The sequence below is a fragment of the Pinus tabuliformis genome, chromosome 7 (assembly GCF_031772625.1).
Source record: "Pinus tabuliformis cultivar Carrire ecotype Pingquan chromosome 7, CPIR1, whole genome shotgun sequence".
In the NCBI taxonomy this organism is placed as follows: Eukaryota; Viridiplantae; Streptophyta; class Pinopsida; order Pinales; family Pinaceae; genus Pinus; species Pinus tabuliformis.
In genome coordinates this window covers 2,066,779,042-2,066,804,034 of record NC_142293.1, presented here as the reverse complement: position 1 = coordinate 2,066,804,034, position 24,993 = coordinate 2,066,779,042, and the positions used below count along the sequence as shown (strand labels likewise).

The following is a 24,993-nucleotide window of genomic DNA, read 5'->3' as shown; positions in this document are numbered from 1 at the left end:
TCATATTTAAACATTATATTTATTATATTCAATTAACTAATAATAGTAGGTTTCGGTTAATAATAAAATTATTAGTTTGACTAAGTCAAAATTAGCCGTTGCAATATAACCGTTGGGATCTCTGCACACTCTATTTAATCAGGCTTAGCCAGATCAGTCCTTCAACTTGTCCTGACGATGAACCACACTGGTTGGTTCGAAACGCGTCGACAAAAGATTGATTATGTGATTTTGCCGAAGACTATCTTAACAATGTTATGGATCACAGAAGTCTAAATTCCTTAATAAATCTCTAAGTAATGAACAAAAACAATCATTCGCAAGAGATATAGAACAATTAATGATAATACTTGAGTGACAACATGCTGATTTTAATGAGGAGAGAAAGAAAATGGAATCCATATTTCAAGTTGAACGCCCATCATCACTCCCGCAAAATGATGTAAGCTAGTATACCGACAAAGTGCAGCTAAAAGATCAAGAGAATGGAAAAATAGCCAAACTTCAGCGAAACAAGAAACGTTAGAACACGAACATAAAAATCTTGTGGATATGCAATACAAAAAGAATGGAAAAAGGCTAAGAAAATTCTCGTCTCAAGGACCACGTTGAAAAATTACTGGCACAAGTGAAGAAGACTAAGAGGAAACCTTACGTTTAAAGAACCGTGATATAAATTTATTAGAACAAATCAGAGATCTAAAAGATGAAAAACTTAAAATTCAAAACACTGAAAATAAGGTTGATGAATCAGAAACCAAAGAACTCTTACATCTGAGAAACCATAATCAAAGTCTATTCACTCAAATTAAGAAACTTAAGGATGATAAGAAAGCATTAAAAGACAAGTTAGAACAATTCACTCAAGAAGTGTGAAAATCTCTAGTTGTAGTAGTCCAAGTTGAAAATAAGGGAACGAATATCGATCCAGTGAATACGAAAACTCAAGAAGACAAGTCAGTTGAAGAAACGACACACTTAGATGTTGCAATTCAGACAATGAACATCCCAAGTGAATGTTCAATAACCAACCCAACAACATCGTCCCCTACAGTAAATCAAAAAAATTCCACACACTTAATAAGGGAATGTCAAACCAAAAAAGTTCCCTATTGACATCTGAATCATGAGAGTAGACAGCTCAACCATGCTATGTATCGGGACCATTAAGAACAGAAACAACAAACTGATGTTCCAGAGAATAGTGATGTAACCTCAATCCAGTCCTATGATGACAAGTTGTTACAAAATTCTAGTGATCAGAATATTACACAGAAGATTAATCTAGGATGGTCTGATCCCTTCTCAGTGCGACAATTTTGTTTGTCACTTAGAAGATCATATCAACATGTATTGACAAAGATGACAGTTCCGAGACAAAAAGACATTTGAAGCCGAAAAAGAGATCAAGCCTTTTTCATTAACAAGCTTTGAGGACAAAGCTTTTTGAGGAGGAAGACAATGCTATGAATAAATATATAAGAAATAATGTAAAATAATGTAAATGATAATAACCATAAATAATTATTAGTTAATTAGTAATTAGGGTGAAGAGTCATGTCTAAATGAGACATGACTCTCCATGAAGAGACACCTGCTTGGTATACAAGCAAGCCTCTCGTTCTCATTGTAAAATCATTCATATTTAGACATTTAATATATAATATTTATATCCTCATTGTGATATCTTTATATTCCAAGTCTTCTGGAGTAATTAATCTGCAGAAGGAACTTTGTCTGCTTCACATAAACCCTTGGGCTTGGAGTACCTGCGAAGCTACACAAATCAACATTCTCTCATCAACAATTTGCTACACTATTATAATTACAATTTAATATTTTTTATTATAAACTTTTATAGTAATATATATATGACTGTATCAATAGGCACATGGAAATCAATGTATGGATGGCTTGGCTTGCCATAATCTTTTGAATTCAGTGTTCAACGATCAATTTCATGATCAATGTCGACTATCCTTAATCCTTGCCCAATAGTTTGAATTTTTCCTGGTATCTGCCTGATGCTTAAGAGCTTGTAATAGAGACCATTTTAGAGAATCAGACTAGTCGTAACAATAGAGACATGTTCCCTGGGTCCTGTTTCTTTCTAGCAAATCGAGTGAATCAGTATTTCCTGCATCAACGAGTTCAGGTGGGAAGGAGGAACCAAGCGTCTCTGCATGAATGCTTCTAATTTCTATATAAAAGGGCCCTTTCTCTTCTTCCTAGTGTGTGCTTATTAACCATTATGCAAATAAGTGGGGAAGGTGTGCCACCTAACAACGCTGCATATCACTTCTGCTGCAAGTACACGGGCTCATAAATCTGCTCTCTGGGTAGGCCTAATTCCCTAGCTCCAATCTGCCATCTATTAGCCTCTTTCACCCAATCATGCACCAACAATGTCCTTCTTGTCTGCCACTCTACGATTACTTGGGGTAGCCAACACACTGCTTTCCAATCAGATCAATGGCACCCAATCCAATCATTGTCGATTCTGCTCCTAGGAGGACTCTTCACTCCTCGGAAGATCATCCGCATGGCACCAACAAGCTGCTACGATCACGATCCAAAGTAGTGAACACCTTTGACCCAACATCCCTCCACAAAACAATGCTATCATTTGTTTGCCCTGCTGTTTGCTGCACTCCTAGGTAGGGCACTTATTGCAGCCCTAGTTTCACTCCATAGTCAACAAACTAGGCCTTTAAGGGCTGCGGCATACCCTCAAAGGTCTCCTCCTCACCTAGGGTACTGACCACGCTTGACAAAGCCTCTAGCTGTATGCTATGGCTTGCGGCCTAGCACAACAACTTTCTGTAGCAACAGACCTCTGAAAATGTGCCCAAACAATCCTCCAAAAGCAACGTATTTGACCCTTGGGAACTCGGCGTAACAGTCAGCCTTCTCGGCCCTCTTCACAACAAACTCGGACCTCTGTTTGCACCACTATTCCAGCCTAAAGACAATCCACTGTCACCTCAGCTACTCGGCCTTCATCACAAAACTCAGATCCCTCTCTTTCACACTGTCTTGGCCTCTCCTTTGCTGCGGCTAGGGTAATTTCAGAGCTCCTTTCTCTAGAAGAGACGTTGCACAAATGGATGCCTCAAACAATATGCCATAACCCTTCTTTTATAGCCTAAAGAGGGGCTCCAATAAATAGATGAAGAGACACATCTATTGGCTAATTTTTAACTTGAAAACCAATAATTAGTTGTCAACTTGAAAAATTCATTTCTCCACTTCTACAACTCGAAATTCGACGATTCTCGAAGCGTTGGATTCTCCTTTCCGCCCTCTATCATCTCATGCCATCACATGTAGAAATGTGCTTCCAGAATTGCCCCAAACACGATTGGGTGCAAAACCCCATCCTTGGGTTCCAAGCCCACAAGTGATCCTTGTGGTGCTTTTCCCTCCAAACCCTGAACCCTTGGGCTTGGAGCACCTCCCAAGCTACACAAATCAACAATTCTCTCATCAACAATCTGCTACACTATTTTAATTTTATTTTTTTATTTTTTATTATAAACTTCTATAGTAATATATATATGACTGTATGAACAAGCACATGGAAATCAATGTATGGATGGCTTGGCTTGCCATAATCTTTTGAATTCAGTCTTCAACAATCAATTTCATGATCAATGTCGATTATCCTTAATCATTACCCAATAGTTTGAATTTCCCTTGGAATTTCATGATCACTGTCGACTATCCTTAATCATTACCCATTAGTTTGAATTTCCCCTGGTATCTTCCTGATGCTTAAGAGCTTGCAATAGAGACCATTTTAGAGAATCTGACTAGTCGTCACAACAGAGACATGTTCCCTGGGTCTTGTTTCTTCCTAGCAAATCAAGTGAATCAGTATTTCCTACATCAACGAGTTCAGGTGGGAAGGAAGAACCAAGCAGCTCTGCATGAATAAGGGCTCCAATAAATAGATGAAGAGACACATCTATTGGCTAATTTTTACATCAAGCCTACATGACTTGAAAACCAATAATTAATTGTCAACTTCAAAAATTCATTTCTCCACTTCTACAACTCGGAATTCGACGATTCTCGAAGCGTTGGATTCTCCTTTCCGCCCTCTATCGTCTCATGCCATCACATGTAGAAATGTGCTTCCAGAATTTCCCCAAACACGATTGGGTGCAAAACCCCATCCTTGGGTTCCAAGCCCACAAGTGACCCTTGTGGCGCTTTGCCCTCCAAACCCTGAACCCTAGGGCTTGGAGTACCTCCCAAGCTACACAAATCAACAATTCTCTCATCAACAATCTGCTACACTATTCAGAATCATTCTCTTAAAACTATAGAGCTTTTGATATTATTATCCTCTCTTAACCAGGGCTCCAATACCATGTTAGGAATTGACATGAGCGAGACAAGACAAGCAAAGTGGAGGAAAAGGCCTTAAGCCATTCTCATACTCATTGTATTGATTGTAAGATATGAATTTGTAGAACATCAATTGGATCATTCTAGGTCTAGATCTCATTGACAACTCATAAGTGGATCATGAGGACACCTCATCAAGGATAAGGTTTACAACTCATAGCAATTGTGTTCTCGGACTTTGTGATTATTTAGGGACTCACAGCCTAACACGGTTCTCCTAAACCAGCCACCAAGTGATAGATGGACATAGAGGATTCCCAATCAGTGAAGACCCAAAGTTCTATTCCCTCTTTCATGAGACACCATCAGCTCTGCTGGACTAGACATTATACCATTAGACACTACAATAGATATTTGATATCTTCCAAACCACAATGGCAAGCTGCTCATTGTAGACAGTCGAACCACATTCTTTTGAGATCTTCGCCGTGCTATTCTTCTAGACAGATATCTATGTTGAGTTTTGTCCATTCAGTCTCAGATGTTAGGAAAGAGAGCTTTATTGAACATGGATTTGCCTATTAGAATATATCTCTATTTAGTAATGCTCAGTCTCTTAGATGTTTCTATTTTTATTCTTTTAGCAGTTTCTTAGATGAAACTGTTTGTTCTATATTCTACATAGAAACCTGATGTTTCTATTCTTGTAAATATCTTTGTATTATCATTGAGCTGTTTGCTCCATGTGAATTAATTCATTGAACATTCTTTTATGGTATCAGAGCAAGGTTAAGAGATTCTTCTTGAACAATAATTCTCTTTGCATCGTAATCTCTTGAGTCCTTTCTAAGGTCGAGCCCTCTGTAAGCCAGGCAGCCTTCACTGAGTCTTAGCCTCGGCTTTGCTCGCTGTGATAAAAGCTTACAGTCGTCCATCTCGATACAGAAATGGATTCTTCTCTTGCATGATCATTTTATTAAAGAAATAACTTTGTGGCGGTGACTGTTTTCGTGGGAGCGGGATTTTTTTGGCTGGCCAGTTTTGCTTGGAATCGTGGATCCAGCTATCTTCTTCTTCACCTGGCGGCTACTCGACCACACCGTGGAATTTCTCAGCATTCGTGATCCAGGTGTTTTCTCTCAAAACTCATTTGTTTGTTTGAAAGTCAGACTCGTGGTTTTTCGATCTGCGGGCAAATTTGTGGTTTTATTTTCAAAACTGTCAAACCCGTGGATACGTGTGTATTCTTTGAAACTCGTGGATATTAATTGAAACCCGTGAATACACATCTGAAACCCGTGGATATATATTTTGCCGTGGATATATATTTTCGACCACGTGGTTAAAAGCCACGCGCTCTACCAGCTGAGCTAAGACGGCGTAGCTCCACGGGATACGCATTTTGAAACCTGTGGATATATAGTTTGGTGTGATTATATATTTTCGACCCGTATTTGAAACCCGTGGCGTTTGAAACCCGTATATACAGTTATTATATACAGTCCATAATACGGGTTTATACATACGGGTATATACAGACATAATACTGGTTCATATATACAGTTGAAACCAATCTATCAGTTGAAACCCGTAGATATATTCACCTGTGGATCTATAGCTGAGCCGTATATAGCTGAGAAGTATATCTCTGAGTCGTTTAACAGCTGAGACGTGACGTGAAGTATATCTCTGAGTCTGTTTAGATATTCGTATTACCAATCCGTGGTGTTTGCCGAAACTTTTTTTTTCGTAGTATTTGTGGTTCTGGTTGCCGGAATTTTTTATCAGCAGAATTCAGCGTTACCAATCAGTGGTGCTTGCCTGAATTTTTTATCTGAGGTATTTGTGGTTCTAGTTGCCGGAATTTTTTATCAGCGGAATTTTTTTGGTATCCTGACAGCCTTCTTTTCAAGCTATACAAGTGTGGTAGACTTGCATGCTCCTGTGGGAAACTGTATTCTCAGAAATATATATATTTTGTGCTAGCAGTATTACCATTGTTTTAGACTGGAGAGATATCTTTGCTGGGTAAAATTTTTTTTAGCAGGACAAAGTCTGTTCTTTAATTTACACCAGGATAAACAGTCAGCTACATTGTTCTTGTGTGTCATACTTCTGTATTTTCTTTGTGAAAATGGCCACACTTACCAATCTGATGTTAGAAGGAAATCAACGCTTTAATGGCAGCAACTATAACATTTGGAAACAAAGAATGTTGACCATTTTTGAGTACAGGCGTCTTGATCAACTCATTTTGGGCAAAGAGATTCGTCCAGGTACAACCGGGACCGATCAAGATAAATTTGATGATCGAAATCGAGAGGCTGTTATGCTTCTCAAGCTCTCTGTCGCTGATGATCAGTTACCACAGATCCCTTCTGGCAAGACAACTGCTGAAATCTGGCAACAGTTGAAAGAATTGCATGAGACATCTGATAAAAGCAGAGCTTTTTTTCTCAAAAATCAGTTGTTCTGCATCATGATGGATGAACATACGTCTTTACAAGAACATCTCAACAAAATTAAAGACATTCGAGATCAGCTCGAAGCCATTGGTCGGACCATGGAGGAAGAAGATATGGTAGTCATTACTCTGAAGAGTCTACCAAAATCTTATGAACACTTCATTGAAACACTCAACATTACAACCACAAATGTTGATCTGAAGTTTTCAGATTTATGTACCAAACTTCTGCAGCAAGATAGGTGGAAACATCAGTTTGGTAGTGGTACTTCATCAGTGCCCTCGGAAAATGCATTTGCTGCAAAATATCAGTCCTCTCAGTCTTTTCAGCAGAAAGGATCATCTCAGTCTTTTGATCCTAACAGGAAGAAAAGTGTACAGTGTAATTACTGTCACAGGTTCGGTCACATGAAGAAAGATTGCAGGCAGAGGATTGCTTCTGAACAAAAGAAACAAGGAGGGCCACATCAGACAGCGAATGTTGCAGAACATTCCGAGCAGACAGATTCTGCCTTTTACGCCTTTATGGCTAAAAGGTCTTCAGAACATGTTCCTTCCTCTGCATGGTACATTGATTCTGGTGCATCACGCCACTTCTCTCACAGGCGTGACTGGTTTATTGACTTCTCACCTTTCAGTGATTCAGTAGTATTTGGTGGAGGTGAAAAGTACACTGTTGCTGGCAGGGGTACAGTTCAAATTCAGTCTGGTGGACGCACGCTCATATTTCTAAATGTATACTATGTTCCTGGTATGGAGATTAATCTTCTCTCTGTCAGTCAGATTATGAGGAATTCTCCTCAGCTCGATTTTGTGTTCAGTGCACACAAGTGTTCCATCATTGACAGGGAGACCAGTCTGACAGTTGCTACTGGCCTCGAGGACCATGGTCTATATAGGCTACTTGACACCGGTGACTTTCCAGAAGTGGCTCTAGCAGCTCGTGTCTCTCCCATCAGTACTCTATGGCATCAACGATGTGGGCATCTCAATATGCAGTATCTCTCTCAACTCTCTCGGGAGGGACTTGTGTCAGGATTACCTGATATTCAGACTCAGCAGTTGGGGGTATGCAGCGCCTGTCAAGCGGGAAAGCAACATCGGTCGTCATTAAAAAATGGAGAATCTTGGCGCGCATCCCAGGTACTTCAGTTACTTCATGCTGATATTTGTGGTCCTATGAATACAACTTCTGTCACTGCTTGCAAATACTTTTTACTTATTGTAGATGACTTCAGTAGAAAGATGTGGGTGTATTTTTTAAAAAATAAATCTGATGCTCTTAGTACCTTTCAGAAGTTTAAAACTTTAGTTGAAAACGAATCTGGTTGTAATATCATGACCCTTAGGACTGACAATGGGGGGGAATTTTGTTCCTCAGCTTTTGCCAACTTCTGTGATATTCATGGCATCAAACGTCAATTAACCACACCTTACACTCCCCAGCAGAACAGTGTTGTCGAGCGTCGCAACCGCACGGTTGTTGAAATGGCTCGTTCCATGTTACAACACCGGAGTGTTCCAAACAAATTCTGGGCTGAAGCAGTATTTACTGTTGTTTACCTTCTTAACAGATCCCCTACTCAGGCTGTTAAAGGGAAGACTCCTGAAGAAGTGTGGTCTGGTCGTAAGCCTAAGATCAGTCATCTCAAAGTTTTTGGCTCAGTTGCATATGTTTGGATTCCATCTGCTAAGCGATCTAAGTTGGATTCCAAAAGTCAGAAACTCATGATGACAGGTTACAGTGATCATCACAAGGCTTATAGGCTGATAGATATAGCCACTGGTCGACTTAGCTTCAGTCGAGATGTAGTATTTGATGAAGACAGAGGATTCTTTCAGTCTTCTTCTTCTGAGCAGCGCTCTGAGGATCCGCCTCACAGTGTTCTTCTTCCAGTCAGTCCATCTGATGGGAGGGATGATGTAGCATCATGATTTGATACTACTCTATCTGAGCTTCCTCCCGAAGCTAATCCCCCTCTTGCTGTTCCTATTGCTCTTGAGCCTGCTTCTCTTCCTCCTGATATTGGTTCCTCTAATCCTGATATTGGTTCTTCTTCTCTTCGGCCTAAATGGTGGGCTAAAACCATAGGTGATCTCGGGATGATGAGCTCCTTGAAGGTAGAACTTCTAGGCATAAGAACAGACAACAGTCTACAGTCAATTTCGCTCTTATGGCTAACCTTCACAGTACTTTTGAGCCTCAAACATATTCAGAGGCTAAGGGTACATCTGAGTGGGAACAGGCTATGGAAGCAGAATTTCAGAGTCTTCAGAAGAATCACACATGGACACTTTCTGATCTTCCTGCAGACAAAAAACCCATAGGCTGCAAATGGGTGTATAAAGTCAAATACAAAGCTGATGGAATTTTAGACAAGTATAAAGCTCGGCTTGTGGCTCGAGGATTTTCACAGAAGGAAGGCATCGACTATGAGGAGACTTTTGCTCCTACAGCCAAGATGAGTACCATACGGCTTGTTCTTGCCCTAGCAGCTCAGTTCAATTGGAAAGTTCATCAGATGGATGTAAAAAGTGCTTTCCTAAATGGTGATCTCCAAGAAGAAGTCTACATGACGCAGCCTCCAGGATTCAAGGTTGCTGGTCAAGAACAGAAAGTGTGTCGGTTAGTTAAAGCAATCGATGGATTGAAACAAGCTCCTCGGGCTTGGTACATGAAAATTGATCAGTACCTGACAGATCAGGGTTTTCAGCGGAGTCCATCTGATGCAAACCTGTATATCAAGCATACTGGTGATGATATCTTGTTTGTAGTTGTCTATGTGGATGATCTTATCATTACTGGCAGCTCTGCACATTTGATCCATGGGATCAAACAAGATCTATGCAGAACTTTTGAGATGACAGACTTGGGACTTCTTCATTACTGTCTGGGGGTTGAAGTGTGGCAGACTGAAAATCAGATCTTTCTTTCTCAGTCCAAGTATGCCAAAAATCTTGTGGAAAGGTTCAGAATGCAGGATTGCAAACCGGCCACGACTCCTATGGAACCAGGGCTCAAACTTTCAGCACAGTCATCCTCTCCTCTTGTGGATGAAACTTTATTCAGGCAATTAGTGGGCAGTCTCATCTATCTTGCTGCTACCAGACTTGACATCAGTTTTGCAGTAAGCTACATTTCTCGCTTTATGTCAGCTCCTAAAGCTGATCATTGGATCGCAGCAAAGCGGGTGCTGCGATATGTGCGTGGTACTTCTGATTATGGCCTCTTATATACTTGCAGCTCCAATCCTATTCTCAGTGGCTACACTGACTCTGACTGGGCCGGTTCGGTTGATGACCGTAAATCTACAGCTGGGTATGTGTTTAGTCTAGGATCTGGAGCTGTTACTTGGACTAATAAGAAGCAACAGGTAGTGGCTCTCTCCTCAACAGAAGCAGAGTATCGGGGAGCAGTTAAGGCAGCCTGTGAGGCAGTTTGGCTTCGTCGTATGCTTGCAGATATGCATGTTTTTTCAGACAGAGCCTACTTCTTTGTTTTGTGATAATCAGGGAGTGCTCAAACTTGCCAAGAATCCAGTCTTTCATGAACGAACAAAGCATGTGGAAACTCACTGCCACTACATTCGACAGCTGGTTGAAGACGGCTCAGTTCAGTTGCACTATGTTCCCACAACAGAGCAGCCCACCGATATTTTCACCAAGCCTCTTGGTCCTGATAAATTTGTAAAATTTCGCGGGTCTATTGGTGTTGTAAATAGATTGAGCATTAAGGGAGGGTATTTAGAATATATCTCTATTTAGTAATGCTCAGTCTCTTAGATGTTTCTATTTTTATTCTTTTAGCAGTTTCTTAGATGAAACTGTTTGTTCTATATTCTACATAGAAACCTGATGTTTCTATTCTTGTAAATATCTTTGTATTATCATTGAGCTGTTTGCTCCATGTGAATTAATTCATTGAACATTCTTTTATTGCCTCTTACCGCCGGTAGCCTGGTACCATAAGCTATTGAGCCACTCATCTTGTACATCTTTCTCTTGAATTGCTTCTCCCTTCGTTGGAGTTGGCCTTTCAGAGAGTAGACTACTCTTTGACTTTTTGTCTCTTGCTTTTATATAGGAGTGGTGTAGCACTCCCGCTTGGCATTGACATCATTGTTCTCAACACAGTCCCATTGACCTACTTTTGTGGTTATCTGTTGGACATTAATGCATTTATATGATCTTGTCTTATCTAGATAGTCTGTTTTTTTCCCATTGAAAATATCCTCGAGGACACTCTACACGTGCTTGCTCACATTTTGTGTATGGCACTTGAAGCAAATTCCACCGAGTGCAACGAGCACCCCTGACGTTGGACTCCACTAGACTTGAACCAATGACATCTCAGGGTTCTCTGATTCGAAATTGGTTCAATTTGGTTGGGCTAACCCATTGGGATAATCTAGGTGGTCTCTTATGCTGGGAACTTTGATGTTGTGTGAATCATTTTCCATTACACTGTTTACTCTACAAATTTGCAATGTCTTTAACTTCATAAAAATATAGTTATTTTTGAATTTACTGGTCAAACCTCCAAGACATTTATTGTCAAAACAAAATGGACATGAACACACACTGTTGTGCTTTGATACCATGCAAGGAGATAGAATTTGGAAGTACCTCAATAAGTAATACAGAAGTGTGTAGAGAAGATTCCTGATGTTTATAGCTCAAACATGTGCTTCTGCATAGGATAGGTGTCAAACATGCAAAAGATGTCCAAAATCCTCCTTTGGTGCTTGCTCATGACGAGTAAGTGATTAATATGTTTTCTTTCCTAAGTCTAACATAGGAAAAGCTTATTGGTTAATTTAATTAATGAATTAATGTTGGCTAGTGGGCTAAGTTTCTAAGGATAAATAATTTAATTATTTAAGTGAATTAGTTCAAAATTCAAATATCTACTGTTGATCTAAATGTGTTAAGAATTAATCTTAGCCATCTGTCACTTTGGAGATTGGGGATTAGGGATTTAGTTTAAGATGAAATTATAAGAGAAGCCTAAGGGAGAGGAAGACACACAATCAAGACATGGAATGCTTGGGAGAGAGATTTTCTCAAGAGAGACTGAAGAGAAGAATAAAGTGTGCAGCGAGGTGATTTTGGGTTAAGGATTATGGGAGTCCGAGTCTGGAGAGAGGAGGCCGAGATCTTGGAAGGCCAAAATTTGTGAGGGTCGAATTTACCTAAGTGGGTTTGTGGGAGGGAAGGAGGATAAATTTGATAGTGCACAAGAGGCCATACAGGGCAAGGAAGAGGAGGTCAATTTGCGGGTGGAGAGGCCAATAGATGTCTAGCTCTGAGATTTTCGAGCATGGTGAATTCTTTAGGAAGGCAAAATTCCTAGGGGGCTGAAAATCAGGTTCTATTGTGCTGTATTTTTTCTGTGTATTCTCTAAGGGTCAATTTACTGAGTCAATTAAAAGTGAAGGAAAATTTGTTGGGTGGAGATTTTTGCTGTTTCTGTGGATGATTCTCTGTTTTATTTCTGCTGCAAATTTCATTTGTGAAGTTAAAATACCAGTGTATTTATTTTCGGCAGTTTCAGAAAAAATAATTTACTGGGTGAAATAATTTCTGGGGATAGAATAATTGTTGAGAAAATTAAATCAGATCTGGTATAAAAAATTAACAAAGATCAGATTGTATTATACTGAAGTATACAACACAATAGGCTAGATATGTTCGCACATCACTCACTTAGTGTCAGATAATGCCAATTTAAATAGAATCACAGAATACTTGCAGAGAATAGATAAAAGAGAGAGATTACTTGATATTATTCAATGCATGTAAAGACGCCAATACTTAAAAGACGAGGGAGACAATGTCTTGTACAACCACCTTATTTCATCTGGACATGATTGACTTAATTTAACTTAGCATTATTTATGACGTAAATTTATTGACTTGAGGAACTTATTATTAAAAGCTTGTCACTAAAGTACTAAACTATATAACAGTACGATATCAAATGACTAGTATGATAAGCTTAGTCGAACACAAACCAAACCAAACTAAGTTGTCAGCGTGATGGGCTAGCTTGAGTGGTTGATGTCAAATGACTAGTATGATAAGATTATTTGAATGCAAACCAAACCAAACCAAACCAAGTTGTCACCTTGATGGGCTAGCTTGAGTGGTTGAGTGGTTATAGAGTCATGCAGGAGGTCTCAGGGTTATCTCTTTGGCTGGCTTTCTCTATTGCTTTGCCTCACTAAATGCCCCTACTGTGTCAGGTGTTGTAATTAGCACTAAACTTGGGTACCATCTGCTAAATGTAGTGAAAAGCCTGGGGGTTTTCCTGTGAGGTCTTTCATGGAAGAAAACAAACCAACTTAAGATACATTATTTTTTTCCAAAACTTGTTATGATGATTTGACCCATAGTATTAGGGATTCCCTGAGTCCACTTGGAATTGTCTATTAGATCCAACCTCTCAAATGGGTTGTTTTCATATGGTCCTGGCCAAACGTAACCTTGTTCCATTAAACCCATCTGACTTACGTCTGACACATCAGATCAAAGTTATATCAGGGTTGACCTACTTTGGGTCCAGATTTTATTTGGAGTAGCTCTTATTATTCTGTGTATTCTTTCATAACTAATCTAATTTCGATGCAAAAAAATTATGTTCTGCAATTCATATATTTTTTTGTATTTTTCTGTTGTAGAGTCTTTGCTTGTTTGAACATCAAAGCTTTGTCAAGTCATGACTTAAGTTTGATCCTTTAGCCAAAATAAATGTTGTGCTGAGTTGAGTCACATGATGCTAGTTTAACGACCTAGCATTAGTCATGTGACCATTATTCACAAAACACAAACACATCATATGCCACTGTTAACAATCAGTTGGTTACATGCTAACGTCAACATTTTGTTGGACCTTTCTGTTTCCTCTTCCAACACCAACATGATACATTTTACCATAGTTTGTGGAAGTGCATTATTGTTTGTCAAATCTACATTCACTTTTCTGAAGTTTCCAGGAGAAAAAAATGGCTAGATGGTGCATGAGGGTGAAAGTATGAATGGAAAAACCATTGCTGTTGATTTTTAATTTATCTTGGACAAGTGGTTTCCCATGCGTTAGTCTCTACCTAGGGAAATGTGTCCAAAACTATTCTTTATCTAAGTGTGACTTTATAAAGTGAAAGTGACTTTATAAGTGGTAAAGTCAATGTTAAATTATAAAGTGAAAAGTGACTTTAGACATAAAGTACAATGTGGGTACTATATTTAATGGGTGAGAAAAAAAATAGAAAGTGAGAATTAAATGAACATTTATTCTCATCCCTTGATCTAAATGAATTTGAGCCATTAGATCTTAGGGTTGCCCAAAAGTCATTTAGGGAAACAAAAGGGGGAAAAGGAAAGAGAGACTGCATTCATTCTTCATGAGCAAATTGGAGAAAGGAGGCTGAGAGTTGGAGAAAAGTTATGAAAGAAAAATTTGTTGCAGTAAGCTGAAGGAGTGATTTTTGGCTAAAGCTGGGCACGAAAATTGAGGCATAAAAGACAACAAAAGGTACAGTACGAACAACATTTAACACTGTGAGATGCATGCCGTTCGAGAGAAGTTTTTAAGTTTTTTTTTTTTTTTTTTTAATTTGTACAGTCCATACATCGGTACAAAAATCCATACAGTACGTATTTTCAGCTTCAGGTGGGCACGGAAATCAAGGCAAAGTGGGCACAGTTTTCAAGGAGTTTTGCGTTGAAAAGATTTTTGCTGTTTTGTTTGTATGCAAATGTATTTTTTTTGAACTTGAAAGATAAATAAATTTGAAGAGCTCTCTAACAGGTCTTCCCCGGAGAAGATTGAAGGGGTTTTGCCTGAGTTTAAGTTGACCAAAAATCTCTGTGTATTTTTATGTGTGTTGCTGGTCTGTTTATGTCCATATTTATTTTCAGCATGTGTTGACAATCCCATGTGTTTTAACCTGAAATTTTCATTTCTAGAATTCTATATGTTGAATGTATATTTATGGTAAAAAGCATTTAACTGAATGGGAGTGATAAGGTGAAATTAAAATCGGATTGTGATTGCAGGAATCTTTTTAGTCATCAAATTTCAACATGGTAGCAGAGCTACAAGCTGAAAATTGCAGTTTGAACAGCAAACAATAGTTTGGGACAACAAACAGTGGTTTGGACAACAAATTGAATTTTTGGACAACAAACTCAGTTTGTTGTCCAAATTGATATTTTGGGACAGCGAGGTGAAATTTCACATAGACTGAACTTTTGGACAACAAGGTGTTCTGGAAAGTTCATTTCTCCATTTCTTGGTTTTGTAAATTTTGGACAACAGTCATGGCCATGTTCTTAAAGATAGAGGACAGACTAGATGGAATATCCAACTATGCTGTTTGGAAGGACATAATTCAGACAATGTTTGAGGACGCAACAGTTTGGGGCATAGTGCTGCAAGTGGTTGTACCTCCTACTGCTGTAGATGAACTTGTTGAATTCACAAAAAATAATGCAAAGGAAAAAAGGATTTTGATGGATAGTCTGAAGGATCATGTGGTTCGTCAGGTGAGAGGAAACACATATGCATATTAGATGTGGACAACTCTAGCCACTCTCTATTAGAGTACCAACGAGAGCAGGAAGATGGTACTCAAAGAACAATTGAAGAACATCAGGATGACAAAGGCTGGAAGTGTAGTTCATTATCTTGGTCAATGTTACCAGACTCGGAATCGACAATAAATCGGCGAGGCAAAAGAGCAAAGAGTTTTAATCGGATCGGGAAAAAATCGGCAAAAAATCGTTGAATTCATTAAATAAAAATATACACATATATTGAATTAAAAAAACCATTTTTCATTAATATTGGGTAAAGGCATCTCCAAAAAATGCATAATATCAATAGATGTCCAAAATATCATGAATAAATAAGTATCTCATATATGTTATGAGTCCAAACATGATCCAAAGCACCGAGTCTTGAGTCCTTAGAAGCATATGCTTCTAAAAGTTTACAAAAAACTGCATACTAATCAGAAAAAAATCAGCAACTAAGAGTCTAAGACTCTTAAGAGTGAGAACTAGAAGCGATTCCTTCCACTCCTTCGCTTGCTTGACTCTCAAAGTTCTCCAAGTCATGAAGGCTTAAAAGAGGAGGCTCATCTAATTGAACCCAGTCTACCGCATTTGTAGCTTGCAAATCTATCTCTTCAAGGTCGATTGGTGAATGATCCATACCTGTCATTATCATGAGACATTGAAATGTGAATTAAAGTTTCACTTTGAAGTTTGAAGTTTGAACTTTAAAGTACCTTGGAAGTGGGTCCCTTGTCCCACAAGCAAGGAGTCTCATACACCAATGACTTGGCCCTCACCGTAAAATTGGATAATAATAATAATAATAATTAGTAGGTGCAAAATGTTAAACTTTTCATGAATTTATACTTAGTAAATATGTATATTTATTAATTGGAATAAGTTATATATTTGGTATTTGGTGAATATTGGTTATTTTAAGTATTTAAATTTTTTAAATTAATGAAAATTTTAAATTAAAATTAATAAAATAATTATTAATTTAAAATTATATAGTTACATTATGTTTATAAAAGGAAAAACATATGATAATTGTTAAAAAATCTTTTATATATATATATATATATATATATCTTAAAACTTAAAACTTTTAAACAGATTCTTAAAATTTAAAACAAATTTAATTTAAAAGTTTAATGAATTTATTTTCTTAAAAATTCTCCATTTATGTTTTTTTATAAAAAAATTATATTTTATAAATTTATAATAAATTAATAAATTATTATTATTTAAATTAATAATATATTAAATAAATATTGTTTTTAATTAATGATATTAAAAAATTATATTATTAATATAGTTATATAGATTAAATGGTTGATAAAATTTTATAACCATGAAAATATTTATGTGCCATTTAATTTATATAATACTTTTAATTTATAATTCATATAATACTCATAAGTTTTAAAACTAAAAAACCATAACAATTATAAACGATTATTAAATATTTTTAATTATTATATTTGGACTATCTATACAAGTTTATTTTTTAATTGCATTGTTTCGGTCCGTTACACTTGTTGCCTCATCGTTTTCAATAAAAGGAATTGCCTATACGAAGGTTACTTATTGTTAATTATTTTACTGGTTCATTGTTACATTTATGTAACTATTTTGAACATTGCATTAACCAAAAAAGTTATTTTTATTTATGCATTTGTGTTTGGAAATATTTAGAGTTTGAATAGTCTTTGAATTAGCTAAAAAGTTTTGAACAGTACTAACATAATCATATATTCTGATCTTAGTCCAGAGACGAGTAATATTTGCCGTGGGCCTGTTTTTAACTTTTTATTACATATGTTGGTCCTCCATGTGCATATCCCAAGAACGTAGCTTAGGGAGTATCAGTAAGCTACCTCATTAGACGTGGATTTTAAATCGATCTGATATGCTTCATATCAGAGTTGGAATCTGCAGCGGTGTAGACTGTGCGGTGTCTGGAGGCTGGACGCAGGACGATGAATTATGAAACAGCTCGATAAAGTGATAAACGCGACAAACAGAAACCTAAAACCCGATAAACCTAAACCCAAAAATGACTCGGAAAAAAACGCAGAGTTCTCTTGCTATCCCGATTTGACTCGGGAAGATTTGGTTCGGATCGTTTCGTGGACGAGCAAAGTGGGAATCGCGATTAATCGGAAAAATCGCCGATTCCTGTTTCACTGATCTTGGTAGGGTCAAACAGGTATGTGATGATTTGACTGCTATTGGTGAGGCAGTTGCACCCACAGAGTTAGTCAGGATAGCTGTAGCGGGACTTCCTAAGCCTTGGGAGGTCTTTGGAGATGTTGTTACCTCTAGGGAGAATATTCCGAATTGGGATAAATTCTGGGATAATTGTGTGCAAAATGAGATATGGAAGACTGGCAGTGGTAGGGTGAAGGTAGCAGATGAAGAGGATGTAGCCTTGACAACCAGGGGGAAGAACAAAGGGAAGGCCAAAAAAGGGGCTTCATCAGATGGGGCTAAGGGAAAAGAGAAGAAAAAGAAGAAAGATACAGATATGTCCAAAGTCAATTGTTGGGCATGTCAGAAGATGGGACACTATGCTGCTACGTGTTTTGAGAGAAAGAACAAGGGGAAGAAGGGTACTGCAGCTTCAAAAGAGGTGGAGCAATTTTCTTCACAGTTTGACAAGGACTTTGCATTTATTACTTGTACATCTAGTAGGAGTACATCATCCGATGTGTGGTACATAGACAGCGGGGCTTCCCGCCATATGACAGGTGCACGGGAGTTCTTTTCAGAGTTTGCAAAGAGGGCACTTTATATTGAGATTGTACTAGGAGATGACCGCACTGTGAGAGTTGTTGGTGTGGGGACTGTGACCTTTGAGAGGGAGTCTTTGCCTCCTTTGAAGGTCATGGATGTTTTGTATGTTTTGGGGATGAAGAAGAACTTGATTTCAGTGTCTGCTATGGAGGAGGAGGGGTTTGCCATCACTTTCTCAGGAGGGTAGGTATTGATGCATCCTAGGGGAGCTTCCATCACTTCAGCCGAAGTGATTGGAGTCCTCTTTGGGAAACTGTACAGGTTTAGTTTTCAGTTGGCAGGAGCATTGGTGAGTAGCACATTTGGTAGCACACACACTAGTACCACAAGCAGTAGCAACTTGTGTGAGTTATGGCATCGAAGGATGGCGCATATGCATCATGGGGCTTTGAGAGTACCGAGGGAGATCACTACTGGAGTTCCCGATTTTAGTGTCGAGCATTATGAGGTCTGCAGAGGGTGTGCTTTGGGCAAATACACCAAGTTACCGTTCCCAGCGAGCGACAACAGATCTACAGGTATACTAGTCTTGATTCATACTGATGTTAGTGGTCGTATGTCTCATGTGTTTTTGGGTGGTTATGAGTATTATATTTATATTATATTCATTAATGACTACTCTAGGAGGACTTGGATATATTTCTTGAAGATCAAGGTTGAGGTCTTCAGTTGCTTTAAAGAGTTCAAAGCTCTCGTGGAAAAGCAGACAGGTAGGAAGATTCAGGTCTTGAGGTCAGACAATGGTGGTGAGTACACCGATGGTGGGTTTTCTGACTTCAGTGCATAGGAGGGCATTAGGATAGATTTCACGGTTCCTTACAACCCCAGTAGAATGGGGTGTCTGAAAGGAAAAACAGATCTATTGTTGGGGCTGCTAGAGCGATGATTCATGATCAGGGGTTTTGTGGGCTGAGGCTTGCAATACTACTATTTATCTTCATAACAGGTGTCCTCACAGAGTATTGGGGAATATGACTCCGGAGGAGGGTTTCAGTGGATAGAAGCTTCATGTGGGACATCTTCGTATCTTTGGATATCTCACATATTCTTATATCCCCAAGGAGCAAAGGACGAAGCTGGAACCCATGGCAGAGAAGGGTATCTTTATGGGTTACAACGAAACTTCGAAGGCCTATTGAATCTTCATTCCTTCTAAACGAAGAGTGGTGATTAGGAGGGATGTGAAGTTCGAAGAGGAGAGGGCCTATCGGAGATCATGGGAGTATGATGAGAGACAATCACAAACTTCTCCTTAGCAGGGAGGTTAGGTACAGGGAGCATGACTTCAAGGTTTTGGATCGACTGGTACAGGAGGTACGTTAGTGTTAGTGACATCCGGGGCACCAATGGCGAGTTCACCGAGAACTTTTTTAGGGATTCCACTGGTATAAAGTTCACATGACGCTTCAGCTGGCATAAGCACAGGTGCCAACATAGGTTCTTTGAGGACAAGTGTTGGTACAGGCACACTAGGGTCAGTTGGCAGACCTTCAGGTTCACCAGACTAGGGGGCAGAGGATGAGGTTCCCTATGGGGAAGCTTCTTCAGGGAAGAGGAGGCCCAAGTGGCTTCAAGACACCTTGAAGGAAGCGGAGTCCGTTGGTCCTCCAAAGAGGGTGAATAGGGAGAGTGTGCCACCTGAGCGGTTTTGCAGTTATGTAGCCAAGGCTACCAACATTGTTGACTCTGAGCCTACTAGCTATGAGGAGGTTGCCAACCATGAGGTATGGAGAGAGGCTATGGTGGGTGAGTATGCCTCTATCACGAAGAACAATGTCTTGGAAGTGGTGCCTAGGCCTGTGGGCAAGTCAGTTGTGACTTCCAGGTGGCTCTACAAGATCAAGCATGCTGCGGATGGCAGCATTGAGAAGTTCAAGGCGAGGTTTTTGGCTAGAGGATTCTTACAGATAAAGGGATATGACTATGATGAGACCTTCGCTCTCGTAGCTCGGTACACTTCTATCTAGTCCCTTGTTTCTATTGCTGCAGAAATGGGTTGGTAGATTGATCAGATGGATGTGAAGACCGCGTTTCTGAACGGAGTTATAGAGGAGGAGGTGTATGTTGAGCAACCACAGGGCTTTGAGGTACTTGGGCGGGAGACCCATGTATGCCGGTTGAGGCGAGCACTCTACAGACTTAAGAAAGCTCTGAGAGCTTGGTATTCGAGGATTGATACTTACTTGCAGCAGATGGGTTTCACGAAGAGTGATGCAGATCCAAACCTATACTACATTGTTGTAGGGGATGATCCGCATATTCTTGTGCTGTATGTTAATGACTTGTTCATTACTGGGGCAGAGAGGCTGATTAGTGTTTGCAAGGAGGATCTTGCTATGGAGTTTGAGATGAAGGACATTGGGCTGATGCATTACTTTTTTGGGCTTGAGGTGTGGCAGGAGGAGGGGCATATCTTTCTGGGGTAGGGGCAGTATGCTGTGGATGTGTTGAGCAGATTTCACATGGCAGACTGTAGACCCATGTCTACACCTATGATCACCAATTGGAAGAAGCTTCATGCTTCATATTCTAGTTTGGTGGATCCCACATTGTATAGGCAACTTATTGGGTACTTGATGTATCTGGTCAACACTAGGCCAAATATATGCTTTGCAGTGAACACACTTAGCTAGTTCATGGTTAAGCCCAGGAGGGCGCACTGGGTAGCTGCAAAGCACATTCTTCGCTACATGCAGGGGGCTATTGATATGGTCTGGACTATAGGCGGGGAGATGGAGTGAGGTTGGCAGGTTACACAGATGCAGATTGGGCAGGCTGTGCTTCTGATAGGAAAAGCACTTCAGGGTGTTGCTTCAGATTAGGTTTGACAGTTGTGTCATGGTTCAGTCGAAAGAAAAAGTCAGTTGCTTTGAGCTCTTCTGAGGCTAAGTATATGGCTACTAGCTAGGCTAGTTGTGAGGCCATTTGGCTTTGTAAGTTGTTGTATGGCCTATTTGATCAGGAGTTGAGACTGATGGTTATTCACTGTGATAATCAGAGTTGCATTAAACTCACAGAGAATCCAGTGTTTCATGACAGGTCAAAACACATTGACATCAGATATCATTTCATCAGGGACTATGTTCAGAAGGGGGCAGTGAAGCTGGAGTATATATCAACAGATGAGCAGGTGGCCGATGTTCTAACGAAGTCCTTGCCAAGAGGAAAGCATGTCCATTTCAGGGACAAGATGGGTGTAGTGAGAAACACTTTCCTTGGTAAGAGGGAGTGTTGATTTTTAATGTACCTTGGACAAGTGGTTTCCCATGGGTTAGTCTCTACCTAGGGAAAAGTGTGCAAAATAATTCTTTTCCTAAGTGTGACTTTATAAAATGAAAGTAACTTTATAAGTGGTAAAGTCAATGTTAAATTATAAAGTGAAAGTAACTTTATAAGTGGTAAAGTCAATGTTAAATTATAAAGTGAAAGTAACTTAATAAGTGGTAAAATCAATGTTAAATTATAAAGTGAAAAATGACTTTAGACATAAAGTACATTGTTGGTACTTTATTTAATGAGTGAGTTAAAAAATAGAAAGTGAGAATTAAATACACATTTATTCTCATCCCTTGATCTAAATGAATATGAGCCATTAGATTTTAGGGTTGCCCAAAAGTCATTTAAGGAAACAAAAGGGGGAAAAGAAAAGAGAGATTGCATTCATTCTTCATGTGAAAATTGGAGAAAGGAGACTGAGAGTTGGAGAAAATCTCCGAAAGAGAAATTTGTTGCAGTAAGCTGAAGGACTGATTTCTGGGCAAAGATGGGCACGAACATCAAGGCATAGGAGAAAACATAAGGTATAGTACAAACAACATTTAATGTTGTGAGCTGCATGCCGTTCGAGAGAAGTTTTTGAGATTTTTTTTGAAAAATAATTCCGTATACTTTGTATAGTGGTACAGAAATCTATACAGTCCATACAAAAAATCCGTACAGTCCATACAAAATCCGTACAGTACAGTCCGTATACGTACAATACATATTTTCAGCTTCAAGTGGGCATGGAAATCGAGGCAAAGTGGGCACGGTGTTCAAGGAGTTTTGGGCTGAAGAGATGAGTTGTATTTTGCTGTTTTGTTTGTTTGCAAATGTGTTTTTCCCGAACTTGAAAGATAAATAAATTTGAAGAGCTCTCTAACAGGTTTTCCCCAGAGAAGATTGAAGGGGTTTTGCCTGGGTCTAAGTTGACCAAAAATCCGTGTGTATTTTTATGTGTGTTGCTGGTCTGTTTATGCCCATATTTTTTTTCAGCATGTGTTGACAGTCCCATGTGTTTTAATCTGAAAATTTCATTTCCAGAATTTTATATGTTGAATATATGTTTATGGGAAAGGGCATTTAACTGAAGGGGAGTGATAAGGTGAAATTATACCCAGGTTGGGATTGCAGGGAACTTTTTAGTCATCAAATTTCAACAATTGTATTAGTAGAGCAATGCTGAAAGCACCATAAGTGTATACGAATTTCAATTCATCAAGATACCATTCATTTTGTAATTTGTGTGAGAATTATGGTTTGGGGAGTTGATGCCAATTCCTATTCCTAGAATGACAAGATTGGCGAACATGCTTTCAAACTTTATTTGAATCTGGGCTTTGAAGTTAAAGAGTTTAGGAAATCATGAAATTAAGAGAGCTCAAAGAAGAATTCTGAAGCAAAAGTTTTTTTTGATGCTCATGATACCGTACTGAGCTGTGCAAACAATGCTCTGTCTCCTTATTGGTCTCCGTAGTTTGGAATTCATGCAAAATTGATACATGTTAGTACTGAACTTGCCTAGCCAATTTATAGGCGTTCTGCCATAACATGTAGAGATTTTATTTTTGGCATTTTCTTTGGTTTTTCATAAAGTAGCAAATAATTGTGAGGTACTTTTTGTGTGCTTATATTCGGTTGCCTTGGTTAACTTTGCATGCTATGTACTCAAATTTTGTGTGTTTTTCCTTGCTTTAAACAGGCATATGCATCTTTTATGAGAGGCAGCTTGTTATTGGAGTGGGAAAAAAATTGGGAAACAGCTTTGTTGAACTTCAAAAGTGCCAGGTAAGAGATCAGTTATGCCTATCACGTCGTAACACTTTCCTGTCTAGGTATGAGGTGTGGAAGTTATAGACATTGAGCAAAGGATTCCTACATTGATCCAAATAGTGATCATGATTCATATTGAACCATGTTTGAGCAGCAGAATTATAAGTTGTAAGTTTTAGTAGCTAAAATCAGGTGGAAATGTTAATTCATGAGCTTATAAGGACACAATCTTGAGTATTTTCTGTTGTGTCAAGTATGAATATGTATTGTTAGCCAGTTAGCATTGAGATGCATGTTGGCATGATTCTGCACACTTCCTCTGTTCATCTCTTCTTAGTTGTTCTACACCTGCCATTACACTGCTTTTCCAGATCAAGTTTATTTTCTCTTCGTTTATCCACCTTCTCTGCAATTCAATTTTTTAATATTTTCTCTTATGCTTTTCCAGTGCTTCCTACATCACTTTTTCTCTAGCTCATGCATTACCTGCAAAAATCCTGAAATGTTTGGAATTGCTCAGCTATTTTGATATGTCAACGAATGACATTTTTGAGGTGATTTAAACTTTTTCACTTAAAAAGGTGTTGACATTCATGGCAGTTTTATGTTAATAATACAGGGCGGTCTATGATGAGCTGGGCAAGTATGGGGATGTTGAGAATCAAGTCTTATGCAGGCAGAGTGTAGATGAGATGGAACCTAACATTCGATATTGCTTATACAAAATGGGTAAATCTGACATACAAAGTTCTGAACTTTTGGACCTTAGCACTCAAGAAGGCCCGGCAGCAGATCTGTTACGGGACAAATTGGAAGTAAGATTCTTATTTTTGCAAGTGCATTTTTGTTATTTAGTGGTCAATTGATTGTTGCACTGTTATATTCTTCCTCTGTAACATTCTAGACTTTTCTAATGAATCAATGCTTCCTTTTCTTTAATACAGAACTGGCAAAGATGTTTCAACTGGATATGAAAATTGTTTAGTAACTTATTTAATAAAGTATTGAAATATGATTTAGGTGGTTTCTCTATATTTTCAATCTTACGTGAAATGTTTTCTACTGTCAAATCTATCATTTCACCTTGTCCACTTAGGCTTAGTAGTTGTTTAAGCCTTTAAGTGAATAGGCTTCTATATTTCCGCAAATATATAAATGAAAATGCCAATAAATAATAGTATAATAAATAACTAAATAATAACTGGTAGTATATATGAAATGACCCATCCTTAGTAAAGGACATATCCCCTCAACCTTGTGACGAGTCATTGTGTATATATACTATCATGGAGCTCGTTGTAAAGCATCTCATTCCTTTATATTTCCCTATATGGGTTTCTGTTTACTGCCTTTCTTATGTTGGATGTTTCATCATGACATCTTCCTGTTGGCATCAACATCTTGTATACATGTTGACACATCTCCCAAAGATATATATCGTCAAGGGTCTCTTTATTTTTCTGACTCCATCAAAGTCTTTAATTCTTCCATGGAGATATCCTAGTCAAATCTTGTTGGTCTTCGGATGTGATTGCCTTTACCACGGTTGCATAGTCCATGATCTCTTCCTTCCTTTCTTTACGCCTTTCATTCCGAGGAACTTCCAATTGGAGTTCCACCTCATATTCCATGTGAGGACATATTATGTTGATTTCGACTAGTGTGACCCATGCCTTCTGCATCCTTTCATAGGAGGAGATCCTTTTCTTTTTGATCATGCTCTCAAGATAGATCATTGATCCATGTTACGTGCAACCATACGACATGACTCTACAATATTGAATATA

General features: G+C 38.7%; 1 protein-coding gene across 1 annotated transcript in view; it reads left to right on the top strand.

The window, feature by feature from the left end:
* The window catches only part of LOC149256804 (signal recognition particle-related / SRP-like protein), a 395,315-nt gene that overhangs the window by 183,811 nt on the left and 186,511 nt on the right, over window positions 1-24,993 (top strand). Inside the window, exons 5-6 of the mRNA XM_089460884.1 lie at window positions 23,136-23,221; window positions 23,826-24,021. Coding sequence (XP_089317010.1) covers window positions 23,136-23,221; window positions 23,826-24,021 — 282 coding nt within the window. The remainder of the gene's footprint in view (window positions 1-23,135; window positions 23,222-23,825; window positions 24,022-24,993) is intronic.